The 21706-nt window shown below is 53.9% G+C and overlaps 1 protein-coding gene across 1 annotated transcript in view; it reads left to right on the top strand.

The window, feature by feature from the left end:
• Nucleotides 1–15569, top strand: part of ERN1 (endoplasmic reticulum to nucleus signaling 1) — a 68714-nt gene extending 53145 nt beyond the window's left edge. Inside the window, exons 10-21 of the mRNA XM_059671677.1 lie at nt 52–170; nt 813–1004; nt 1795–2062; nt 2755–2845; nt 3129–3318; nt 4073–4172; nt 4434–4633; nt 7670–7817; nt 8879–9006; nt 10191–10314; nt 10700–10767; nt 11457–15569. Coding sequence (XP_059527660.1) covers nt 52–170; nt 813–1004; nt 1795–2062; nt 2755–2845; nt 3129–3318; nt 4073–4172; nt 4434–4633; nt 7670–7817; nt 8879–9006; nt 10191–10314; nt 10700–10767; nt 11457–11708 — 1880 coding nt within the window. The 3' untranslated portion in view covers nt 11709–15569. The remainder of the gene's footprint in view (nt 1–51; nt 171–812; nt 1005–1794; nt 2063–2754; nt 2846–3128; nt 3319–4072; nt 4173–4433; nt 4634–7669; nt 7818–8878; nt 9007–10190; nt 10315–10699; nt 10768–11456) is intronic.
• Nucleotides 15570–21706: the final 6137 nt, after the last annotated feature.

Below are 21706 nucleotides of genomic sequence, written 5' to 3'. Positions count from 1 at the left end.
GCTGCCCCCACCTGGACGCTGTTCTCATGAAAGTGTCCTTTCCTCTCCCAGGACACCATGAAACGCCCCTGTCTGCGTCTACCAAGATGCTGGAGAGATTCCCCAACAATCTGCCCAAACACCGGGAAAATGTGATTCCTGCCGACTCTGAGAAAAAGAGCTTTGAGGACGTGAGTGGGGCAGGGAGTAGTGACGGCTCTTCGGGTTGGGTGGTGGGAATAAGGCATTCCTCTTGCCTTTAGAGCTTACAGTCGACTCCACTGGGGAGTCCACGGCAAATGACAGTTGGTAGGGACGGAGGGGAGGAAGGAGATGGCTGTTAGCAAAAGCTGCAGGAAAGGCAGTGGGACCGAAGGCTGGGACAGCAGCAGAGGCCGCTGGAGGGAGAGCAGCAGAGCTTAGGCCTGGAGGTGAGGCTGATCTGTGTGTCCAGCTGTGGGGCTGAGGAGACAGGCCTGACCGGATCTGAGGCTACCAGGTGGGGACCGGTGGGAAAGGGGATCACTTGGCTACAGAAGAACCATGTTACCAAACCTGGTCAGCCCTGGCAGCAGAGGGAAGACGGAGAGAGGAAGTGGGGAGACCAGAGTCCAGTGGCTGCTCAGCCTGAGTAACGATAACATCACAGCAGTAATTTTTAAGGCAGTCGCTTTGGGACAGGCAGCGGTTGTCAGGCCCTGTGCTCTCTGGGAGGGCTTAAAAAAATCCAGCACATCTCACATATTCCTTGTGAACAGTCAGTGCTTCTCTTCATTGGCTCGTTTGTCTTGCTGGAAATGTTGCAGAGATGTAACCACTCTCTCCCACACAAGGTTATCCACCTGGTTGGCCAGACTTCAGAGAATGCGCCCAGCACCGTTTCTCAGGGTGTGGAGGAGAAGTTCGCTCACGCCCCCGCCAAGCCCGAGGCCCCCGTGGACTCCGTGCTCAAGGACATTGCCACCATCGTCCTGAGCACCTTCCTACTCATCGGCTGGGTGGCCTTCATCATCACCTACCCCCTGGTGAGGCCCGGCCCCCTCCCCCTGGCCCACCCGCATGTTTCCAAGCTTCTGTGCCTGTCACCTGATGACGGTGAGGCCCGGGAAAACACAGCAAACAAGCATATACGTTTCTTTTCACAAGTAAAAGTCCATATTTGCTAATCTTTAAAAGCATTATAATTAGAGAGACACTGGCTTCTCAAAAAATGAGAAGATCTTATGGTTTGACTGTACAAACTGATTTGTAAACCTTGCTTACAGTTCCTTTTGAATAGTTAACTACATTTTCCTTTTTAAAGAATAGCCATAATAGGTGAAAATCCCTTTAACTTTCTTCCCTTAAAAACTGGCTATTAGAGATATCAGTGAGAGTGAGAAAGGTGGCCTGGTCATCCCTCCCACTTTCTAGTTGGAAATAAGTGAGCTAAAGTCACATAGTCGCGTAGGCTGTGCGTTGGATACCATGTACCAGAGGAATATTCCTTCATCAGGTTGCTCCGAGCCCTGAAATGTTATCACCTTAGCTCACAGTGCCCGGGAAGCGCATGCCCATATAGGAATGGGCATATAAACCCTTTACTTTGGGGGTGCTTTCCACTTGTTTAAGCGGGTCCACCTCTGCTGCCCCTGCCTGGTGGCCGTCAGCCTCCAGTGGGAAGAATGGGCTGTCCTGGGAAGTCTAACTGCCAGGGAGATAACCAGCCTGTGGGGTCACATAAGGTGCACCTGCTTCTCTGGTACAGGCAGCCCTGCCTCCCCCGGGGCCCAGGGGACACGCCGCACGTGTCTGGACGTGTGTTTCTCTTCCCAGAGCATGCATCAGCAGCAGCAGCTCCAGCACCGGCAGTTCCAGAAGGAACTGGAGAAAATCCAGCTCCTGCAGCAGCAGCAGCTGCCCTTCCACGCACCCGGGGACGTGGCTCAGGACGCCGAGCTCCTGGACTCGTCCGGCCTGTACTCGGAGAGCTCGGGCACCAGCAGCCCCAGCACGTCCCCCCGAGCCTCCAACCACTCGCTGCACTCCAGCAGCTCTGCCTCCAGGGCCGGCACCAGCCCCTGCCTGGAGCAGGACGAGGAGGGTAAGGCCATTTGCCATTTGGTGTCGTTTTCTCTTTCATTGGAGTATCACCTGAGAGACACAGCACATGGCCCTCCTGGGAGTGTCCATGGGGTTACGAAGTTCCCAAGCTTCAACATGTTCTCACCTGACTCCCTCCCGCTCTCAGGCCGGGGCTCTGCCCATCTGTGGCCTCTCCTCTCAGAGGGCCTTCTGGGAGCCCCCGGGGTCCCCTTTCATCTTGCCCCACAAGGGCTGGCAGTCACTGCTGACCAGAGGTGCACTGGCCCCTGGCTTGAGAGCATTCCCGAGGCTAGCCAGGGGCCAGGGAAGAAAGTGCAGCTGTTGGTCCACTTTCCCTTGGAGGGTGGCTCAGGCTCGTGTCAGGACAGGAGACCTCAGAGTCCTCAGTCTCACGCTGGAGACTCTGCAGCTGGTCTCCCCATGTCACACGGGCGTTTCAGGAGCAAATCCTTGAGGTGGGTCTGTAGCGAGCCCCTGTCTTCGGGAAGGTGTAAGACGTTCATTCTCACAGCAGTGCAGAGGCAGGACCGGGGCAGGGGACAGGCATAGAGCGTCTCTCACCAGGGGACAGGCATAGAGAGTCTGAGATGCATGTCTCAGTCTGAGCGCAGGAAGCTGTAGCCACTCTCACCTCCAGGTTTAGGTTGGGTTTGTTTAACACAGTCCCTCCTTTTTCCCGTTTTGTCCCAGATGAGGAAACCAGCATGGTGATGGTTGGGAAAATTTCCTTCTGTCCCAAGGACGTCCTGGGCCACGGAGCGGAGGGCACAATTGTGTACCGGTGAGTGGCATGGAGACCCCTGTGCCTTCACCACGACAGACAGGAGTGCCTGTCGCTTGCCAGGCTCCAGAGTACAGCAGGGTCAGAGCCGTGACTCAGACGGAAGAGTGCCGCCTCCAGCGAGAGGAGGGGTGACCACGGGTGGTTGGTTGGAACCTCCTGGGCTCTGAGGCAGATGGGTGGCCGCTGTGTCAGAGGAGAAGGAACACTGTGGGTCCACGGGCCTCCTGTCGTCTCCACAGCCCCCTGCACCTCCCAACCCAACCCACTCCTCGTCCTGCAGGGGCATGTTCGACAGCCGCGACGTGGCGGTCAAGAGGATCCTCCCCGAGTGCTTCAGCTTCGCCGACCGCGAGGTCCAGCTGCTGCGAGAGTCTGATGAGCACCCGAACGTGATCCGTTACTTCTGCACCGAGAAGGACCGGCAGTTCCAGTACATTGCCATCGAGCTGTGCGCGGCCACGCTGCAGGAGGTGGGTGCCCGCGCCCACGCAGCCTCCCTCCTCCCGGCACCTGGGGCACGGTTTCAGGGACGGCCGGAGTCGCCTTTTTATTTCCTTGTATTAACTTTATTGAAGTTATAATATGTACTCGTTTTAGACAGACAGTTTGATGCATTTGCCAAGTTGTATACCCATTTAAACAAAGTCAAAATGTGGAGCAGTTTTATCACCCACCTTAAACTGGGGTGTCCCTCAGCCTGCCTGGGGCAATCTGTGGTTAGCGTTCGTCTCCCTCTTGGCCTCTGGAACACCTGGCCGGTCCCGATCCCAGGGCTGGTGTGGGCTGGGAGGATGCTTCCTGATGACCCGAGTCGTTAGGATCATAATTCCTTCTGCTCAGTTTCCAACTCGCCGTGAAACTGTCTCACTCATTCACTCGTAGGTTTACCTGTATGAGGCAGTGAACTTGAGTGTTTTACCCTCTTGTCTTTCCCACTGTAAACCAGTAAGTTGGAGCTTAGTTGTTTGTTTAAATTAGCCTATTCGTTGAGGAGAAAGTCTTTGGAAAAATAAGGATTTGGACAGAATATTGTCAGTAAAACTTCCCTTTCTTAAAATATGATAAAAGAAAATGAGCTGACTCAGTACCAAATGTTAAAGCAGAAAGCTGGAGGCAGGATTTTTCTAAATAAAATTGAATCACTTTAAAAAGAGAAAGAGGAGCATGCACTGAGGGGCCGAGTCCTGGGGCTGAGCCGCGACCGGGCCTTCGTGTCTCTTGCAGTACGTGGAGCAGAAGGACTTTGCCCACCTCGGCCTGGAGCCCATCACCTTGCTGCAGCAGACCACCTCCGGCCTGGCCCACCTGCACTCCCTCAACATCGGTGAGAGGCTTCCCCCACGGGGCGTGGCCCGGGCGGGGTGACCGGGTGACGGGCTTGCCCAGGTGGGCCTGGCCTCCGCCGAAGCTCTTTGCTGCGTCGCTGGTGTGCACGCTGTGTAAGCGTCTGAGGAGGATTCTTACGCAGTTGAAGCCTGTAGAGGCGCAGGGCGCTGGGCAGTCTGAGGAGGGTGCGCTCCCATCGCAGGAGGAGGCCCGGTGTTGCCCGTGGTTCACACTGGGCTCATCCGGAGTTTTGTGTTAGTTCACAGAGACCTAAAGCCCCACAACATCCTCCTCTCCATGCCCAATGCGCATGGCAGGATCAAGGCCATGATCTCCGACTTCGGCCTCTGCAAGAAGCTGGCAGTGGGCAGGCACAGCTTCAGCCGCCGCTCGGGGGTGCCCGGCACCGAAGGCTGGATCGCCCCGGAGATGCTGAGTGAGGACTGCAAGGAGAACCCCGTGAGTATCGGGCACAGGCCTTCGAAAACTGCAGCCTCTCACACTGTCGGGGCTAGGAGCCTCCTGTCAGGATTGGAGGGCGGTGACACGTGTTTAACAGCACGCCGCTGGCCCTTCGTATCGTCTCACAACCAGATGGACGAGAGGGGCCAATGGGAGCAAGTGTCTGGGGTTCCCCTCCTTCCCTAGTCACTTCCTCCGTATTTGGGAACTCAGAGCTTCCATAAGGTGAACGCACTTCCAGTTTGTATTCTTTTTCTTTTTGTTTTTTTCTCTCAACTTTTCATTTTGAGGATTTTTAAGATGTGCAGAAAATACCTTTGTACCTCCGTCCAGATTCAACACTTGTTAGTTATTTTTCACTTTCTCTCTGTTGCTGAACCAGTTGAATATAAAAGGGAAGCACCCCAGTCCTTCACCCGTAAATACCCTAGCAGGTGTCTTCCGAGAACAAGCACAGTCCTAAGCTTTACACCATATCACACCTCAACAACTAACGTTTGACCTCTGACACTCAGTCCACATTCACATTGCCCCAGATCCCGCTTACAGAGCTGGTGTTTGCAAACCAGGTCCAGTCAGGTGCCTCGCATGGCATGTGACGCTCTCCCCTGTAATCTGCTTCGGTCCCCGACCTTCTCTGCTCCCTGGGAGTGACGTTTGAAGAGTGAGGCGCTCGTCTGGAGAAAGCCCCATTCGGGCTTGCTCACTCGTTTCTTCGTGGTGGTGTTAACTCGCCTGTGTAGTCCTTGTGTCCCTGTGAACTAAAAGTAGGTCCAAAGGACCGAATGGATTGAAGGTACGTGTTCTTGCAGCAGCCGTCACAGGCCACGGCATCAGGCGGCACGGCACGGCAGTTGTACCGTTGTTACTGACCCCGCTAGTGATGCCAGCTCGGCTCACTCGGCGCAGGTGGCGCCTGCTTTTCCCTCCACCACGTTTTCCTCTTCGTTGTTAGTTCCCTGTGGGGCGATGGCTGGCACAGCGTGGATGGTGTCCTCTTTCCCAACAGTCATTCACCCGATGGCACAGCGTCCGCTGACAGTCCCTCCCGGAATTCCTTAACTCAGTGGGAATTCTTCTGCATGTATTAGCTGACATTTTTCTATAAAGAGGAGTTTTATTTCTGATCCCCTTTCTCTCTTTTTGAGTCACTATGAATTCATGGATTTTTTAAATAGTGTTATAATCCATTATAGTCCCTTTTCTTCCTATTCTTTTTGTTTCTCCTTTTGACACTCAAATTGATTCAACAGGAGCCCTCCCGCTGGCTTCTTCATCCTTTAGCTGAGAGCCCGTCGTGTCTTGGCACCTTTATCCCCCGATCCAGACCCGGATGGGATCAGCCAGTCTGACATAGATGAGATTCCGTCGAGCCCTCTTACCCCATTCACAGGGGACCAGCAGCTGGTCAGTGAGCCAAAGAAGTCAGTTATGATGAAGGTCATGAGAAAATTCATCACACTTTAAACACTAACTTAAAGCAAGTACTGTGATTCGTTAAGTAATAGGAATCTTTGACGTAGGTTTTTTTCTTCGCGTTCGGGTCCAACTGAATGGAGTTGTTCATTTCCTCTCCTGTATAAAGCACCTCAATGCCACTTCTGTGCCTTCTAGTTTGAGACCTAGGCTTTTCACACCCGTCCTAAGAGCAGAATCCTAGTTCACTATTTATGTCCCAGTCCCTTACAGTGGAGTCTCCCACATCCAGTTCATAGGAGTTTGTAGCCACTCCCCTTTATTGAATCTTTGCAAAACTCAGCTCACCTCAGAGTTGGTGGCAGCCGTGTTTTAACAGCTTATGGGATATTTAAATTAAAGAACAAGTGGCAATAATAAGGTTGGGAAAGAACATAACTGAGCATAGAGATGAGCTGGTGGGAGCAGGGGACCCAGGCGTGTAGGACAAGAGCGCCCCGGCATCAGTGCTGAGTACTGGGGGCGTCAGGCAGCGCAGGCTGTGGCAAACGGGGAGCTTGAATGATACCGAGCAGGTGAAGTGGCAGGTGAGCGCTTCAGCTGTGGTGGACTTGCTCCTCTGTCCCGAATCTGTCACCCGCGTGAGGACAATCTGATGAGATAAAGGTGGTCGGGCCTGGGAATTGGAAGACCTGAGTCTCGTCCTTGACTAGGACAACCTTGCCCTGGTCGTCGTTGGACCTCTCTGCCCAGGTCTTTATGCCACTCGCTGTGCTCACCCCGCGGGGCTGTGCTGAGGGTGGATGGCAGGTCGTTATTGTTACAGGAGTGTTTTCCCCAGAGTGGAAGGTGCCGGGCTCCTGGTCCCTCCCGGGTCCTCAGGTGTCTGCTGGAGAATCAGTGGTGCAGCCTGGCGGCAGGCCATGCTCGGGAGCCACCTAGTGTTACATCCAAGTAGTGCAGGCTGGAAACCACACTGCACGTTTCCCCAAAGTCCCCGCAGACACAGAACGGGTTTGTGGGATCAGTGAGAGGTGCACGCGAACATCAGAATGACCTCCCTGGAAACTTGTCACATAGTTTCTTTCTGGGGCTATTTTTGAAGCAGCAAGTGTTTTATTCCTTTATTAACTAAGTTTTAAAGCCGAACATAAGCAGGCCCTGGGGTACACCAGGCAGCAAAGGCACAGAAATCCCCCCTCCAAGGAGCCACCTGCCGGCTGGGGGAAGAGTAGCTGATGGCTAGGAGGGCGCTTCCTCTGGCCACACACCAGTTAAAGTGAATTTTCACGTATTAGTGCACGTAATCTTCACAACCCCAAGGAACATAGCATGTTCTCTCCTTTTTCCGTTGGCGGACACAGACACGGAGTGGTCACGGGGCTTCCGGCTGGCCGGTGGCAGAGCCGGGTCCCGGCAGTCGGCCCCAGAGCCCCTGTCTTGAAGGTGAACACGCCACCCAAGCAGCCCCTGCAGGGCCCAGCACCGCTCCGAGCAATTCCCAAACGTCAGCCCGTCCTCCACGACATGCTCAACGTGGAGGAAGTGGCAGCCGCGCCCCCCTGCTGCTGGGAGAGGGGCTCCCGGAGGCCTCTCACACCCCGCACTTCTTTTCAGACCTACACCGTGGACATCTTCTCTGCGGGCTGCGTGTTCTACTACGTGGTTTCTGAGGGCAGCCACCCTTTCGGCAAGTCCCTGCAGCGACAGGCCAACATCCTCCTGGGCGCCTACAGCCTCGACTGCTTACAGCCCGAGAAGCATGGTGAGCGGGCAGCAGGGCGTGCAGGGGAAGGAGCTGCTCCTCAGCTGCCCGGAGGCCCCTGCGCTGGGATGGTGCCAGCTCTGTGTTCCCAGGGATGCTCTCTCCAGGAGCCCACCTGTGGCTGGAGGGACTATTCCTGCAGCACCTCCTTCTAGAGCCAAGAAGCTGAGTTTCCGTCAGGTCACCCATTACCTGTATGACCTGGGCAGCCCCTGTGGGGACCTGTGTTCTCCAGCTCGTGACTGGTGAGGGTTATATAATCTGAGGTCTTTCCTGCACCAACGTTCGGAAGGACACGCGGCCCATGCGTCATACGCTGGACTGGCTCTGGCCTGCGCCAGGGGTCAGCGGGTGCAGGCGGGGCTGGGGACAGGCCAGCTTGGTCCTCACTCTCCAGGGTCAGCGGGTGCAGGCGGGGCTGGGGACAGGCCAGCTTGGTCCTTACTCTCCAGGTCCTCACTCTCCAGAAAGACTTGGGTGCAGCAAGTCTTTCTTCCTGACCTCAGGCTTTTCTGTGTTATAATTTACCCACGACACCCAGTTCTTAAAAACGTCTTTAACTTTTTAAAATTAAAAACTTACATTTTTGCTGATGGATTAATTTCCCTTATTCCCAGTAGAGAAATGTTTAAGGCCCATAATTCCATTATACAGTGATGAATGCGTGCTGATGACACCTTTGTATATATTACTCTGGTCATCTATCTAGGCATATGTGCATAGGTACATACTATTTTGCAACATGCTCGGTTCTTAGCTTCACCTTGACTCTCTCTCCATGTTGACCCGTGTGCAGCCGGGGCCTCATTCTCGTGGCCCCCAGTTCAGGGTAGGGGGCATGGCTGTCACCGAGCCTCTGAGTGGGTATTTTCACACCCTGTGATGAGGACTCTCCTTATCCGCTGAAGATTCCTGGGCAAGCTCTTCGTTAAATTACAGACGAATTCTTGTCCGTGGAGTCTTCAGTCCAAGGGCGTGCGGATGGGTCAGGTGGGGGTGGTCCGCCGTGGCGCTGGGCTGGTGGTGATGTGTTCGTCGCTGCTTGTTGTCTTCCTCCGCAGAAGACGTCATCGCCCGGGAGCTGATAGAGAAGATGATCTCCATGGACCCTCAGAAGCGCCCGTCAGCGAAGCATGTGCTGAAGCACCCGTTCTTCTGGAGCCTCGAGAAGCAGCTCCAGTTCTTCCAGGTGGGCCTGGCTCCATGCAGACTGGGGCAGCGCTCGCCAGGCGCTGAGAGGCAGCAGGACAAGGACTAAGACACATGACCCCGATCCCATACCTAGAGGCAGTCGGCCTGGCAGCTTAATATATATATATATATTTTATTAAAAATATATTTTATTGATTTTTTACAGAGAGGAAGGGGGAGGGATAGAGAGCTAGAAACATCGATGAGAGAGAAACATCGATCAGCTGCCTCCTGCACACCCCCTACTGGGGATGTGCAGGCAACCCAGGTACATGCCCTTGACCGGAATCGAACCTGGGACCTTTCAGTCCGCAGGCCGATGCTCTATCCACTGAGCCAAACCGGTTTCAGCAATATATTTTCTTCATAAAATAAAAGTGAGATCAGGATCAAGCTATATATACAGTTTTGTATCTTGCCTTTTTGTTTTTTACTGTATATACTATTTTAAGTATTTTTCCATGTTAAAGCTCTAAAATTCTAATGACTGTTGCATTCTATCATATGTGTGTGCCATCATTTAAAACCTGTGTTATGGGAGCTTTCAGATGCACACAAAAGTAGAGGGAATATGATCATGAACTCCCGGTTAGCCATCAGCCGGGTCCAGCAATTGTTAACTCAGCCTTGGCCCTCTCTCCACCCCTCCCCGCCCCAGAATATTTTGAAGCAAACCTCAGGCGTCATACAGTTTCATTCAAGTTTCACAGATTTAAACATTTCCTTATATTGAGTTTTTGTTTGTTTGTTTGCCCAGCTCTTAAGATAGATTCTGAGGTTAAATTACAGGATCAGTGGACATGAACTCCTGTAAAGTTATGGCTATTTTAAGGCCTCCTAGTGTTGCCAGGTGGCTTTGGGGAAGGTGATGTGTTTCTCAGTCCTCCCTGGTGTGACATGCAGGTGAGGTGCTCAGGGTCTGTGGACAGGTATGATCTGTGTCATCTCTGTCATGGAGACGGACCATGTGGGCCTCTCTGCAGTGAGTAGCAGACGTGGCCACTCCCAGGGGAATGTTAACTCACTGGGGTGGGGGAGGCAGAAGTCCAGCTGCCCCGCCCTGAGGCCGGCTTCAGCCCAGCTGAGGACTCAGGAGGCAGTGACCGCTCTGCCTGGGTGTCGATCCTCCAGCTCAGCTTCTCTCCACACTGACCACCGCCTGTGGCCCTCGTCTCCCTGCAGGACGTGAGTGACCGGATAGAAAAGGAGTCCCTGGACGGCCCGATCGTGAAGCAGCTGGAGAGAGGCGGGCGAGCCGTGGTGAAGATGGACTGGAGGGAGAACATCACCGTCCCCCTCCAGACAGGTGACCACCGATGTCCCCAAAGCTGCAGCCGGTTCTGAGACGCAAACGTGGAAATGGCAGCCGCAGGCTGTTTGAGCTCCAAGCACCACATGCAGGGTGGAGGCTCTCTGTGGGTGTCGACTGGTTTAGATGCATGTCAGACCGTGACACCAGTGTGTTTCCTTGTTGTCTGAGTGACGGATCAGTGGTGGATGGGGCTTGTCTGTGGTCGGGGTGTGATCAGCAGGTGGGATGCAGACGAGCCCCACCTGGGTTCAGTCTGGGCGCTCCCGTCCTCGATGAGAGTGCAGTGATGTTTCAGTCCCATCGCTTAGTCCCCAGGAGCCTCAGGAATTGTTTTCTTGTGGAAAGTGTTTGTTCCATTGCGTTCCTTGTTTTTTTCTAGATCTGCGTAAATTCAGAACCTACAAAGGCGGCTCTGTCAGAGACCTCCTCCGAGCCATGAGAAATAAGGTGAGGGCTGTGAACCCAGCCGCTCAGCACCCTCTCCTCCTGTCCATTCTCTATGCACCCTCTCACCCAGCCTGGAATGCTGACCTCGCAGAGGCTGGGCGGCCTTAGCCAGACGGGGCAAACTAGAGACTTTCCTCCCATCGACGGGCTTCGTCCTCGGGGACCTGAGGCAAGCAGCTCACCTGGGAGGTGGGCTCTGTGGTCTCCACTGACTGTGGTGCCTCTGCCGGCCCGACCCAGCACCACGTCCACCCCTAGAGGGCCCTCTGGGCACTTCCCACACGGGGCCTGTCTCCAGGGCCCTGGGCAGGGGCCCCACTTGTCTCTGGAGGGCCCTGGGGGTGTTGGCCTGAGCTGTCACTGAGCAGCCTTCAGACATGGCCCAGGCCCAGACGAGGCCTCCAAGCCCATTGGGGCAGACACTTCAGTTCCAGGCGACTTTATTCCGCTTGAGGCTGCCAGGGGCCTCGCTAGGTCCCCACCCACTCCCCACGCTGGGCCTTGCTCAGCTCCGAGGTCTCCGAGTGAGAGGAAGCAGCCCTGGTGAGCAGGATGGATTGTGGGCTGCTTAGCCCTTCCCCCTTTCCTTTACAGAGAACTAACTAACGTTTTCTTCCTTGAGTAACAAAAGTGACCAGCGTTTCCTGGGCTCCCTAACTGATGGCCTGTGTCTGTCGCCCTGTTTGCAGAAGCACCACTACCGGGAGCTCCCCGTGGAGGTGCGGGAGACCCTGGGCTCCCTCCCCGACGACTTCGTGCGCTACTTCACGTCCCGCTTCCCCCACCTCCTCTCTCACACCTACCGGGCCATGGAGCTGTGCAGCCACGAGAGGCTCTTCCAGCCCTACTACTTCCACCCGCCCCCCGAGCCTCAGGCCCCCCTGACTGCAGACGCCCCTGAGCCAGGCCAGACTCCGTCTTGTGGCCCCAGCTGTGACTGAGCGCCCCTGTCTGCAATCCAGGGCCAGAGGCCACACTTAGCAAGAAGACCAGGCTCCCAAACCAGTGCCTTGAGCTGCCTGCTCTGCAGCTGGCAGAGGAGGGTCTGACCCCTAGATGGGGAGAGGTGACCCCTCCTGACCTGCAGGAAGCTGGGAAGGTGGGGGTGAAAGCTTCACCCCCAGGGAACAGCTGCGGGAAGGGCCGTCCCCAGGCAGCAGCAGGGCACCTCCACCTCCTGGATAGACTGGCTTCAGACACGTTTCTTTATAAACTTCCTGTTCGATGTCAGCCTGCAGGCCTTGAAGGAAGCGGGAGGAAGAAAGCCTAAGCTCTGCCTGTGTGCGGGGGCCGGAGCCGCTCTCCCCGACCAGCAGGCTGAGGGGCACCGACGGAGGGACGGAGGTCACTGGTCCCCGAGCACGGTGCACCCAAGTGTCCCAGGTCACTGGACCCAGTGCTTCCTCAGGGCAGTGGTGTTGGGACAGGTCAGCGCACGCCGGAAGGGAGGCCACGGCTGCAGGTGTGGGAAACAGAGAAGATGCTCGGTTCCATGGCAGCTGCGGCCCCATGTGCTGGTGGCCTCCATGGTGGCTTTTGGTGGCTTTGTGGCCTGGACCATTTAGGGATGCTTAGGAGCATTTGGGGGCAAGAAGTGATACTTCCCTGGCCATCAAGGACCCAGGCAGGGACAGGCCTTCGGAACCGGAGGGTCAAGGGCCTACCTGGCCACTGTGGCCATCCCGGGAGAGCCCTGGGCCAGAGGGCAGGCGATGAGGCCTCTATCCCTGCAGCCAGCAGGGTGGCCAGGGGCTTGGTGGCCAAGGCCAGGCTCCCCACGTGCCTCGTGGGCAGGATTTTTTGTTTCTCTTGGCAGATTTTAATAATGTTATAGTTGGATCACACTGTAGAATGCCACATTAGCACAAGTGAGCTGCGCGTCACGTGAAGCTTGCTCATGAAGAAGAAATGCAATACATCTATTCTGTGTGGTACCCTCCCCCCCCCCCCCCCCCCCCCGCCAGGAAGAGTGTTCATATTCAGAACATTCTCCAGCTGGTGAAGAGCAAGCATTACAGCGTCACTGTGCACGTCATCCTCAGAGTAATGTTCCCTAAATCGCCGTGTCCTTTCTCCCCCTAAATTTAATGTAATTTTTAATTTTCGTTTTAATCAATTCCTATCTTTTCTCTACCGAGAGCCTTAGTGGTTACATGCAGTGAGGGTCCCACGTGAGGAAGCGTTTCCTGTACGTGCTCCAGCCGGGGGAGCGGCTCATGCAGGTCCGCCCGGTGAACTCGGAGACTCACCGTGGAGGTCACTGCCTGAGGGGAAGTCACTGTTTCTTACTGTGCGACGTCTTCGTGGTGCTCATGTGTGGAGGCCACGCAGCACAGGCTCTGGTTCTGCCTTTGTAGACGCCCGTTCCCTCCATGATGCCTGAGATCTCTTGTTCTCTTAAACAGCACCCACCTCTGTGAAGCTCACCAGTTACCTCATTCAGACCCGCACAGCCAGGCGGGTTCTTCTCCCCGCTCTCATTGCCTGTGCCAGCTCCGTTCCGCGGGTCACTGTGCCGCCAGCCGAGGGACCGGCGGGAAGGTGCCACGAGGGACCTCCCGGCTGCCGGCTCTCTGCTGCCGGGTGCGGCTGTACCGCACTGCTGAGCGTTCTCTTTGCAGAGTAGCCAGGTTGTTTCTAGCCGCCCGATACTTGTCGTCTCTCTGTTTTGGCTCAACTTGCCTGCAGGACAACTTCTCTTTAAAATGCCTTTTCTGCTGATCATATTTCTAACCACCCACTGAGACTCATTGATTCACCGCATGCGGGGACACTGGCGCTGGGGACAGAGAGAGGGACAAGATAGAACCTGTGCTCTCATGGGAGCCTGTGGTGAGAGACAACAAGGTAACATCAGTGCATGAAGGAGCCCAGGGTTGGGGAAGGGCGCGATTTGGGGTTTGCACCTTTTCAGTCTTAAAGCGCCCGTGTCCTGGGACCCCTCAGAACTGGTCAGACTGCTCTCTGTCCATCTTATCCTCATCGCCTTCGGGATCCAGGCCTTCAGAGGCTTGCAGAGGTCTTGCGTGGACACTTGACATGGAAACACCCTGTGGTAGATCCCGTCTCAGCCTCTAGCATTCAGGTTTCCGGCTGTGCTGCTGAGCTCTGGGCTGTGGAGTACGAGTCCTAGAAGGCTGTTGGTCTTTTTTGAAGTATTCGGTTTTATTTTTACGACACTTTTCTCTGATTGCTTCTCGAGCTTTCTAACTCATTTTATAAAAGACTCCGCATGTCACTAGGCATCCGAGCATTTGCACTTTCAGGACTCACTGGTGTTACCTGATAAGTCACTGAGCCATCTGGGCGCCGACGTACAAAATCCTGTCTCAGTGCAGTAGTCATCGGAGGCTCTGAGCGGCGAGACGTCACTGCGACCCGCTGCGTGTGTTGTACTGGGAAAGCTCCAGGCCAGTGGGTCCAGCAAAGTATTTTCTTCCCATCAAGAACGGTCCTTATCAGCGTTTACCCTGGTCCTCCCGCCAAGGCTTTGTGTGGACGTGACTCGTGTATCTGTGTGATTCCTCTCATTGCTGCTCTGACCTCTCGCTGACGTGGGGGCCTTTGGACAGCAGTGCTTTCTCCTCTTGGCTGCTCTCGTTTCAGAAGTTGGACTCTGGCCAGCTTCCCGATACTTTGGGTTTCCCAAGACCGTTCCCCTTTTCCATGTGCTCCTCAGCTGGTTCCTGCGGAAGATGGGCTGGCTCCGCGTCCACAGCCCTCTGTGCAGGAAGAGCGAGCCCAGCACCCTGTAGAGCCCCCTTACATTCTCGTTAGCTTTCCTTCGGTTTCTGAAATCCCTTTCCTTCATGCCTCCCGGCGTTGCTTTGCCCTGGCCGTCCTGGAGTTGTTTAGATGTGCCTGGCCTGGCAGCAGCCTTTCCAAGGAAGTCACTGCGTGTCCCATCCAGATAAGCCAGATTTCCTCCTTCCAGGGTTGGACCGTTATCTTTCAAGCCAAAGCGTCTATCCTCTTCTGTACTTCCTTTTGAAACAGTGATTTCCCATGCGTGACTCCGGTTCTGACTGTAGCAGCACGTAAGTCTCTCCTGTGATCATTGGAGAACCACAGAACCATCCGCAGGGAGCCTCCCACCGGGGCAGCCTTAACCCACAACCGCCTCCCGAGCTCTGCGCTTGGTGGGTGCAGTATTCCTTTCCAGTATCCCAAAAGCTGTGACGGGGGTGTCCCCATTACCCGGGAAGCATTACCAGTCAACTCTGCCACGTTCTCAGATGCAAACCTTACGTAGTGTTCTTTTTGCAATGACCTATTTATTTAACCTATTTATATTTATTTAATTTTTACTCTGAAGTATACCCCAGTTACAATTGCACTTGCTTAAAGCACAGACGATTTGTTTTGGACAACACCCCTGACCATGTTAAAACTGGAAAAGGAAAAGTTATACTGTATCCTTCCACGGGATGGATGCCTTACAGTAGGCTTTGTTAGTAAAGGGTGAATAATTTGGTCGTGGTAAAAATGTTAATTTTTAAGTGATTTAAAAATAATTCTGTGCCATCGTGTCTTCTCTGTGGATGGTTAGTTGTTAAATGTGTGTTAATTATGTGAAACAATCCTCTTTGTGGAGCCTAAAATCCTCCTTTTTAGCTTTATATTTTATAAACTGCCAGATTGTACAATTTTTATGTGTATTTTTAAAGCTTGACAATGTGAGGGTAATTATATAAGTTAAATGGCCTATTTTTGTACCTCCTGTACAGTTTTATAATTCTGCTGATTGATGATGGCGTCTTATGTTGAGCCAACCACAAATAAAGGTAGTTTTAGATTTGGAAGCCAGTTTCATCTTCTTAAAGATGCGACCACCACTCAGACCAAGGGGTTGATCCCAGCTGCCTTCCGGGGCGAGGGGGTGGCTGGTGAGGGTGAGCAGCTGGCTCAGTCGGTGGGAAGGCGGGTGGGGGGGGTGCAGTTGCCCACTGGTGTCTGCGGCAGGGAGTGGGGCTGGGACGTCCTTCTTGGTGGCTCTTTGTGGGAAAAGACCCTTTGAAACTGCAGGAAGTCCCCCGAAGTATCAGTTTGAGCTGACTTCCAGCAAGGTGGCCAAGTTGGGACAGACTTGCCTCATGGTGAGACTTGGGCTCCAGCAGAATCTGGGGCACATGTACAGTGAATAGGAAGCTGGACCAAGAAGTCGGATGAGAGAAACCCACTGGGGTGACTCGGCCAGCACAGAGCTGGGAAAGCACGGAGTGTGTCCTCCCGCACACCAAGGAACGCATTCTCCTCCCATCCACCCCTCTAGAATCAGAGGGCTTTGCTTTCTCCTGCACCACCTGAAGGGAGACGCTGAAGGGCCCATCAGCCCCCAGACAGTGTAGCCGGGGCTCAGCTTCAAGACTGGCTCCTTCCACGTGGCCCCCTCTCCCCCTGCCTCAGAGGGCACCGGAGCGTCCCTGAGAACCATAGACACACCCGCCTGCCGTCTGCAGCTCTGGACACAGGCTTGCTTCCTGTCACTTGATGCAACAGCAGAGACAGCTCCTGCGTCCCCCACACAGCTATTACGCCAGGACTGCGTCTGCCTCTTGAATTGGCCCAGGCCAGGGAGGACGGCAGCTGGCAGCACCCTTAGCTGCCTCCGAGAGCAGAGAGAGGAGGCCAGCAGGTGGTGGGGCCGCTGGCACAGTGGGGCCGGGGCTCCGGGCACTGAGATGGGGTTTGCTGCTTTCATGCTGAGTTAGCTTTGGGCTGCAAAGACAATGTGTTTTCTTAGTGTCTGGTGCACTTTATTAAACACTAGAGGCCCGGTGCATGAAATTCGTGCACGAGTAGGGTCCCTTGGTCTGGCCAGCAATCAGGGCCGATCAGGGCCTTCTGGCTGCCGGCTGGGGCCTTCCTTCCCTGGCTTCTGGCTGCCGGCCAGGGCCTTCATTCTGCACCGTCCCCTGGTTGCCAGCACACACCATAGCGAGCAATCAAACTCCCGGTTGAACTCCTGAGGGGACACTTTGCATATTAGCCTTTTATATATATAGATACGCACACACACAACTGTATTCCATCAGCGAATGCACTTATTGGACTCTATGTTTGTCTCATTGGGGTCATGTGTTAGCTTCAAGAGATCATGGCAACAGCTAATACCGGGCCAGGCACTGTGCTGGAGCATTGGTGCCCTGATCGGTCCTTGGCCTTGACATCTTCCACTTTAGTGAGAGACTGACCAGACGCTCCGGCAGGGCCAAAATCGTGTCTGGGCCCATCTGCTGTGGGCAGAGGAGCAGGGCTAGTAAGAGCTCAGCAGCCCCCAGGAAACCATAGTGAAGATGGTGGTGGTTGGTGGGGCCCCTGTTCCAGAAACAGGAGGGGCAGTAACTGAGTCAACTCGACCCCCAGAGCGGATTGGCAAGTGAGCCCAGTGAGTGCTCTTCCTTGCTGTCTCCTCTTCCTGCCTCTCCGAATCCCTTCCCAGGCCTGCTCCATGACCTGGAGAAGGCCACGGAAGTGCCTGTGGAGTGTGCCTGGAGGTGACACAAAACTGGAAAGAGTGACTAACACCAGCGCGGCCCAATCAAGATTCTGGAAGATGCCGAGCAACTGGAATGCGGAGTCTCAACCCAAGAAAGTGACAGGAAGTCCTGCCTTGATCGTAATGATGGGGCTGAGGGTGAAGGGTAGGGCTGTGAGGGGCCTGGAAACTCACAGACATTTGAAGAAACCGCTGTTGGGCCCTCAGACACCTGTCACCGGAGGAACTGGCTTTGCTGTCTCGGTCCAGGTTTGAGCGGGAGTCAGGGGAACAGGGTCCAGGAGGGCAGACCCAGCTCCAGGAGGGGGCTGCCCATTGGCCTGAGCTGCCCAGGGGCCAAAGGAGGCTCTGTGAGTGAGTGAGTGAGTGAGTGAGTGAGTGAGTGAGTGAGTGAGGAGTCTCTGTTTTGTTTTGTTTTTGTTTTTGTTGTTTTTTTGGGGGGAGGGGGGGAGGTATTCCAACAGAGGAGAAGGGCCTCATCCTGAACAGACTAGGAAGAAACTGTTTTTTGGGGTCAGAGGTTGGACTCGGATTCCTTCCAGATAAGCACAGATGACTGAGGCCTACCCTTCCCTATGGTGAGTTCCTGGAAGAGGCTGCCTGAGCGGGTGTGAATCACAGGAAGTGGGGAGGGGAGGGGCCAGGAGAGCTGAGCATTGGGTCGGGTGGGGTGTCTCATGTCCCAGACGCACATGCCCTATGGCAATGGTGGCGAACCTTTTGAGCTCGGCATGTCAGCATTTTGAAAAACCCTAACTTAACTCTGGTGCCATGTCACATATAGAAATTTTTTGGTATTTTCAACCATAGTAAAACAAAGATTTATATTTTTGATATTTATTTTATATATTTAAATGCCATTTAACAAAGAAAAATCAACCAAAAAAATGAGTTCGGGTGTCACCTCTGACACGCTTGTCATAGGTTCGCCATCACTGCCCTACAGCGTGGCTAGGACCAGGTGAGAGAAACAAGGCCCAGGGTTGACTCATTTAGGACAGTTGCGTTTGCACCTCAGAGTACCAAAGGAGAGTACACTTAGGTTAAAGGGCTCAATGGCCAAATGAATTTGGGAAACGCTGAGATAGCTGCAGATTTTGATGGCATTACTGTTCAGAGGCCGTTCATAAGCTGACAGCTTGTTCTCCAAATCGGGATATACACGTACCTCCAATTATTGCCTTTCATTTATTTTTTAAAAAGGAAAGGCCCCTGCCCTAACCGGTTTGGCTCAGTGGATAGAGTGTCGGCCTGCGGACTGAAGGGTCCCAGGTTCGATTCTGGTCAAGGGCATGTACCTTGGTTGCGGGCACATCCCCAGTAGGTGGTGTGCAGGAGGCAGCTGATCGATGTTTCTCTCTCATCAATGTTTCTAACTCTCTGTCCCTCTCCCTTCTCTGTAAAAAAATCAATAAAATATATTTAAAAAAAAAACAAAAAGGAAAGGCCCTAGCTGGTTTGGCTCAGTGGATAGAGCATCAGCCTGCAGACTGAAGGGTCCCGGGTTCGATTCCAGTCAAGGGCACACACCCGGGTTGTGAGCTCGATCCCCAGTAGGGGGCGTGCAGGAGGCGGCCGATCAATGATTTTCTGTCATCATTGATGTTTCTGTCTCTCTCTCCCTCTCCCTTCTGCTCTGAAAGCAATTTTAAAAAGACGGGAGGAAGGATGTTTGGAGGGGCAGAAGTAATGTCATGTTGTCATCAAATCTTACTTTATTTTTCTCTTTCCAGGAAGACATTCCCAGCCTCTCCTGTCATGAAGACCCAGCACCAAAGTCGGGCCTGGAGCCCGGCCAGTGCAGGCCACGTGCAGTTCACTCTGCAGCCTCCCTGCTGGCTGACAAGTCCTCTGGGGATGCGTGGTCTCTGGCTCTGGACAGAAACCCGCTGAAACTGGCTCGAGCAGAAAGGCCAAAAGAATTGGCTGGTGGACGCCAACCTGCAGGAAAGGCCTCAGGAATGGCTGGAACCAAGGACTGGAGCCATCAGAGCACTTTCACCTCTTCTTTGAGCATTTGACCTTCTCGCCTCTTACAGACCCATCGCCCTGTGAATGGGAGGCTTGGCTTCCTCTGACCTCTGCAACCTGGCAGGAAAAAACCCTCTTTCCCCAACTGGTTTAAAAAAAAAAAAAAAAAACTCAAGTAAATACCTGAAATACCATGATGCCACTTTGGAGCAATCGTTTGGCCAGGGAGGTGGGTGAAATAGGAGAACAGCAGCTCCCCAGAAAACCTGAGAAAGGAGGGATTCTTCTCCAAAAGAGGCAAGGCCAGCCATCACTCCTGGGGAAAATGTGAATCAGACATGTGCCCTAATTTTTTTAACAAGTTTTTATATATCCTATATAATAAAAGGCTAATTGACCAAACAGCGGAACGACCAGTCAGGCACAGACTACCAGGGGGCAGATGCTCAATGCAGGAGCTGCCCCCTGGTGGTCAGTGTGCTCCCACAGGGGGAGTGCCACGCAGCCAGAAGCCGGGTCCTGGGAGCCTCTCCTGCCTCTGCAGCAGCACTAACGATGTCTGACTGCCGAGTTGGCCAGCAGTTGGACATCCCCCAAGGGCTCCTGGACTGCGAAAGGGCGCATGCCGGGCTGAGGGGACCCGCCCCCCTGCAAGTGCACGAATTTTGTGCACTGAACCTCTAGTATATATATAAAAGGCTAATATGCAAAGTGTCCCCTCAGGAGTTCGACTGGGAGAGCATGAGTTTGATTGCTTGCTATGACTTGCACTGACCACCAGGGGGTGGCACAGAACGAAGGAAGACCTCGGCCGGCGGCTGGCAGCCAGAGAAGGGAGGCCCTGGCCAGCAGCCAGAAGGAAGGACCCAGCTGGCAGCTGGAAGGCCCCGATCAGCCCTGATCGCTGGCCAGGCCTAGGGACCCTACCCGTGCACGAATTTTGTGCATTGGGCCTCTAGTATATATATATATATATATATTTTTATTGATTTCAGAGAGGAAGGGAGAAGGAGAGAGAGATAGAAACATCAGTGATGAGAGAGAATCATCTATAGGCCACTTCCTGCACACACACACCCACTGGGGACCAAGCCTGCAACCCAGGCATGTGCCCCGATGGGGAATCAAACCCCGACCTCCTGGTTCATAGGCTGATGCTCAACCACTCAGTCACACTGGCTGGGCCCTAATGTGTATCTACCGCAGGTACCATCAGAGCTCTACCGTCACACGGGCTCCGCAAAGCCTTCGGCCCTGATGCCCCCACCTCGACGTCCTCCCTTGGTTGTGTTTTGGCAGCAATGAGACAGGAACTTTCCAAAACAAACTTCTGTGAAGAACCCGAAACACAAAAGCACCGGGAGAGATGGCTTCGGGCCTAGAAGACCCTGGGTGGCATGGCCTTAACTGTCCTGTTGGTCCCTGACATCGTCTACTTTGTGACTTGGCTAAGCCAGGAGTTTAAAATGGGGCTGGCCTCTGGGGGCGAGATCCCTGCTTGTGGGCGAGCCTCGCTGGCCACCCAGCACCCACCTCTGCACCCAGCTTTGATTCTTTCTGCCTATTGGGACAGTCACTCTGCTAGGGTAGTTTTTTGTTTGTTTGTTTTTGTGTGTTTTTTATTGCGAGGCGAGGTGGCAGATGTGACGTGATCTGAGAAAGCGATGGCTCTTGGTCACAGACAGGTTTTCGTGGTGGGGCATGTCGCACACAGGGAAGACCCAGCTCTGTGATGTTGACTAGCTTCCTGCAGGGGTTCACCCTGGAACTCTATCATTCATCAAAGGCCCTAAGTAGTGCAGACACTACACCTCAAAAGAGAGAAGAAAATGGTATGGCCGTTCCTCAAAAAAATTCAACAGAACTACCATGTGAACCAGCAATCTCTTTTCTGGGTATGAACCCCAAAGAGTCAAAAGCAGGGAGTGGAAGAGAGATTTGTTCACCCACATTTATTGCAGCATTATTCACCACAGCCAGAAGGTGGGAGCAACCCAAGTGTCCGTCGACGGATGAGTAGAGACACAAATGTGGTCTATCCACACAGCGGAATATTATGCAGCTTTAAAAAGGAAGGTAATTCTGCCCTGGCCGGGCAGCTCAGTGGATTAGAGCGTCATCCCTCTATGCCACGGTTATGGGTTCAATTCCCAGTCAGGGCACATACATGAATGCGTGGATGAGTGGAACAACCAATCGATGTTTCTCTTTCTAAGCAAAAGTTTTTTATTTTAATTTAATTAAAAATTTTTAAAAGGAAGGTAATTCTGACATGTGCCACAGCATGGATGAACCTTAGGGACATTGCGCTCAGTGCAACAAACAGTCGGAAAAGGACAAAGATCCCCCTGATAGGAGGTCCCTAGAGTCGTCAAATTCATAGAAACAGAAAGTAAAACAGTGGTTGCCAGGGACTGGGGGGAGGGGTGGCTGGGGAATGTAGTGCTTCATGGGGAAGAGTTCCAGTCT

This window comes from Myotis daubentonii, chromosome 16, assembly GCF_963259705.1.
Source record: "Myotis daubentonii chromosome 16, mMyoDau2.1, whole genome shotgun sequence".
Lineage (NCBI taxonomy): Eukaryota > Metazoa > Chordata > Mammalia > Chiroptera > Vespertilionidae > Myotis > Myotis daubentonii.
Note: the sequence above shows the minus strand (reverse complement) of the source record. Positions and strands in the feature narration are given on the sequence as shown.